The following is a 4096-nucleotide window of genomic DNA, read 5'->3' as shown; positions in this document are numbered from 1 at the left end:
CAGAATAGAGACGTGCGTATAGCGCTCAGGCGTGGATAGAGAGCAAATGTTGTTACAATGTCTGTATATTTTAGGAATATTCTTGTAACAAAGAAACTCTATTTTGAATAAAAAATGAAAAAGCATTTTTGAAAAACATTTAAATGTGAAGTAGAAGTCTTCACGGTTTGATATCTATAAGCCAGTTGATATTATCATACAGAGTATCCAGTAACCTTCTCAAGTCTGACTGCAGTGTTTAAACAGATAAAGACTTCTTTTGGCAGATCCATCCGTATCTCTCAGCACAGCTCTCTGATTTCCATCTGAAGTCGTCAGAAACTACACACTGACCGTCAGTAGGAGGTGGAAGTAGTTCATGGTATCTGACACTGAGGGAAGAACATGATGTTTAGATCAAGGCTGATAGATTTTAGGATTCAAAGTGTTTAGGAATGTGTCTCTTACCTTTCAGTCAGATCACTTCCATCGATCCACTTCCATCTCCCTCCTTCAGCTCTCAGGCCAATCCAGTACTGGCCGTATAAACTGAGTACATTCTGAGAAGAGAGCAACATTTATCAAATATTTAAAAACAACACTTAAATAATCACACTGATCTACAATTCAGTGTGTTCAGACCTACATAAAAATACATTTTATTTCATAATTACGTCATAAAAATTGCCAGTTTTCTCATTACCTGTTCACCTTGACTATCTACAACGACCAAATCTGAACTCCGTTCTCTGCAGTCTTCTCGAGCTTCTTCCCAGGTTTTCTGATCAGGAGGATCATTAATCAGATAGCAGCTGGACTCGATGAGTTTAGTCTTATAGCTGGACACGATGAGTCTCCAGCCCTTCTGACAACCTTGACACTCTGAAAACTCCAGAGAAACTACAGAGACCAACCAATAAACATTACTGCATTGTGATGTTATTATTATTATTATTATTATTGGTTATTATTGGACCTAAATAATGGGATCTGAACATACCGTTATTTACTTTGGGGCAGTATTCATCAATGCTCCACTGTATTTGTCCTCTTAAGTTGTTCCTCTCAGTCTCCAGATCCTGGTTTCTTGTCTCCAGATCCTGGTTTCTTGTCTCCAGATCCTGGTTTCTTGTCTCCAGATCCTGGTTTCTTGTCTCCAGATCCTGGTTTCTTGTCTCCAGATCCTGGTTTACTGCAGTCAGGTCTGTGATCTGGTTTTCTAAGACTCTGAGTTTGTTGCTGAGGTTTGTCAGGTTGCGATTGGCAGCCATCAGCTCACTTACATCACTGTCATGACTTAATGTAGCAACTGCAAAATGTAAATGAGCTTAATAATAGTGATAATGCAATTTTTTGTTTTACATTATAATAAAAGACATTACAGAATATATTCACGTTTTAAATCTTCTTAAAACAATAGTCAGGTGTTCATATGGACATTAAAACTGAGTTTTCTCGCTCTGATCATTCCTCCTGTTCATACTGGAGAATAATCTTTCTAATGCACTTCCAAAGTAAGAGATAGAGGACGAAGTCCACAGTCCTACTTCAGTCGTCTAAGTTTGCCAAAATATGTTTTTTATCTTTAAATATCTTTGTGTTGTTATCACTCTGCTTCAGAAATCCTGTCTGGGAAAACTCAAAGAGTGAACTTGGTACTATAAAGGTTGTAACTGTACTGCTGAAGCCTCATATTAGCTTCAGATCAACTTTGGAATACATCTTTGAGCAGAGCCAGGATGAAGAGGAGGAAGGATTACACCGAGCAAAAACTGTTTCTATGAACATATGGGCATCTGACAGACTTGATAAAATGTGAACCTGTCCTTTAAGTAAAGACTGACAACAACAAGTTAAGACAGTGGTACTCACAGTAGATACGGAGGCCCATGATGACTAACAGTATCAGCCAACACACTGCTACCAGTAGAAAAGACTGAGAGAAGCAGTGAAACCTCTGGTCTGAGAGAGAAATAAGAACTCAGTTTACTAGATGATGCTGATTTAACAGTCAAAGGTGTTTTTAAGTCTTACAGGAAAAAGAAGCTGAACTTTTAAACATTCACATACATATTAAGGCAAACAGTTGCAACAAATATTTGGATTTTGAGTTTTATGAAGTCGGTGTTTTACGGATAATTAAAATGATTCACAAGAAACTAATAAATATTGAGTTTAGTGAACATGAAATACTGAGTTCTTATACTTAAAATTATTCAGTTATGTTAACTTAATATTTTCGAGTTGCATATACTGATAATATTTGAGATGGCTTAATTAGTATTTTGATTTAACGGTAATCAAAAATTGCAAGTTCGCATTACTCCTAATATTTAAGCTCTAAAAACCTCAGATTTTTGAGTTTATAAATTCAAAAAATAATATGAGTACTTATTCGGGTTTACAGTGTGTTTAACGACATTAAATGTGTGAAATGTACCTGGACGAGCTGCCACTTTCTCCACAGTGCATGCTGGTACATTAACATAGTCAGCTGCTGCTGCTTCCTTGATTTCCTCTGAAAGATAAACATCAAACACAAATGTAGACATCATCCTGGCACATAAACATATAGTAGATTTACATACAGACACATAAACATTAGAGTATTTTTAATTACCAATTTCCTCCTGTGGATTTCTGTTCATCCTGAACAAATGTTTAAAGTCCTGCTGCAGTCCTGTATGAGAGCTGTTAGGAGGGCGTCTGGTCCCCTGTGACGGTCTTTACTGGACTCCTACTTTGAGGATGTGACTGTGTTTTTCAATTCGGCAGATATTATAACTGTTTTCTGAATGGGGAAGTACTCTACTGTCCGCTGTATCCCCTATGACACGGTCACAGGGGGAACAAAGTCAGGAATGTACAGATTCTTGTGGCCTAAAATAAGTATACGTTAATAAACAAATGTTTGATTATATCATGGCTGTAAAATTGGTCATTTTAAATGAATGTGTTGTCATGCTTCAAACCCGTCATGCATTGTGACAAATAATAACACAACATACTGTTGCACATGGATGAGATGCTTACAGTTGTATTCTATTATAGATTATCATACCAGCAAATAAGAAAAATGTATCTTTTTTAAAGTAACAGAGCCTGTATGAAGGGAAGCGGTAACAATCACAGTGTACCAATTAAGGTTCCTCAGGGAAGGGTTTGGTTTTTAGTTCTGCTTTGAAGCTCGTGACAGAACTGTTGCAGAGTTGTTGTGATGTTGATGATGAAGCAGCTAATGTCTCAAGTGTTCTCCTTTCATTCAATTCAATTTTTTGTATAGTGTCAACTCACAACTGGAGTTATCTCAGGACACTTTACAGATAGAGTAGGTCTAGACCACACTCTATAATTTACAGAGACCCAACTATTTCCCACGAGGTAGCATTTGGTGCGAAGTTGACAAGGAAAAACTTCATTTTAGGCAGAAACCTCAGACAGACCCTGGCTTTAATAGTTTTAACCCACACTGTCTGCAGTCTTCATCAACTGACACTTTATCAAAACAAATATATTGGATCATTTATGGCAATAATATTAGATTATTAGGTAACCACCACTGGTAATAAGTAAGTATTTGTGACTAAGTAATGGGTAAATATTCATGTTTTTCATAGTTATGTTGTGGAACCTATATGGTACAAGTTGGTGATGACTAAACAAACAAATGGAGTAATCTATTACAATTTGTATGGTAATACCCTGGTAACATCCTGGACACGACTTCCTTTTACAGTCCAGTTTCTGCTTATGTATTGAGTAAATTGTGAACACATTTACAAGAACATAACCACTACTTATGAAGATGTTCTATCATGACTACCTAAGAGATAAACTGTCCACCCAGTGGCTGTTACCAGGTAAGTACTGATGTAATAGGCTCGTTGGAGATGAACTGCGCCTCGCCTGTAAAGTGGACGAGAGCAGGCGGGAGCAGCAGGGGGCGGTGACAGAAATCCGCTGTCAAGTCGGACAGTTTCCAGCCGATTCCAGCAGCCTTCAGGCTGAACAGGAAGTCACAGAAACACTCACATCCTCTTAGGTCCGATTCCGATTTAACAAACGTTATCAGATCCATATATCAGCTTGTACACTGTCTCCAGTTGTTTTAATTATG

At 37.5% G+C, this 4096-nt stretch overlaps 1 protein-coding gene across 4 annotated transcripts in view; it reads right to left on the bottom strand.

The window, feature by feature from the left end:
• Positions 1–2728, bottom strand: part of LOC144518894 (CD209 antigen-like protein C) — a 3415-nt gene extending 687 nt beyond the window's left edge. For 2 of the 4 annotated variants that reach the window (XM_078251766.1, XM_078251767.1), the window contains exons 1-8: positions 2600–2728; positions 2420–2497; positions 1852–1941; positions 1171–1288; positions 980–1065; positions 683–879; positions 448–539; positions 216–371 (exon numbers count right to left, since the gene is read on the bottom strand). In XM_078251766.1, the coding sequence (XP_078107892.1) occupies positions 239–371; positions 448–539; positions 683–879; positions 980–1065; positions 1171–1288; positions 1852–1941; positions 2420–2497; positions 2600–2627 (822 nt within the window). In that variant the 5' untranslated portion in view covers positions 2628–2728 and the 3' untranslated portion in view covers positions 216–238. Of the gene's footprint in view, positions 372–447; positions 540–682; positions 880–979; positions 1066–1170; positions 1289–1851; positions 1942–2419; positions 2498–2599 lie in introns of all 4 variants that reach the window. The other 2 variants (XM_078251765.1, XM_078251768.1) reach the window with 2 other exon arrangements.
• Positions 2729–4096: the final 1368 nt, after the last annotated feature.

Source organism: Sander vitreus, chromosome 6, assembly GCF_031162955.1.
Source record: "Sander vitreus isolate 19-12246 chromosome 6, sanVit1, whole genome shotgun sequence".
Taxonomy (NCBI): Eukaryota; Metazoa; Chordata; class Actinopteri; order Perciformes; family Percidae; genus Sander; species Sander vitreus.
The sequence above is the reverse complement of the archived record's forward strand: the minus strand, read 5'-3'. Positions and strand labels throughout refer to the sequence as shown.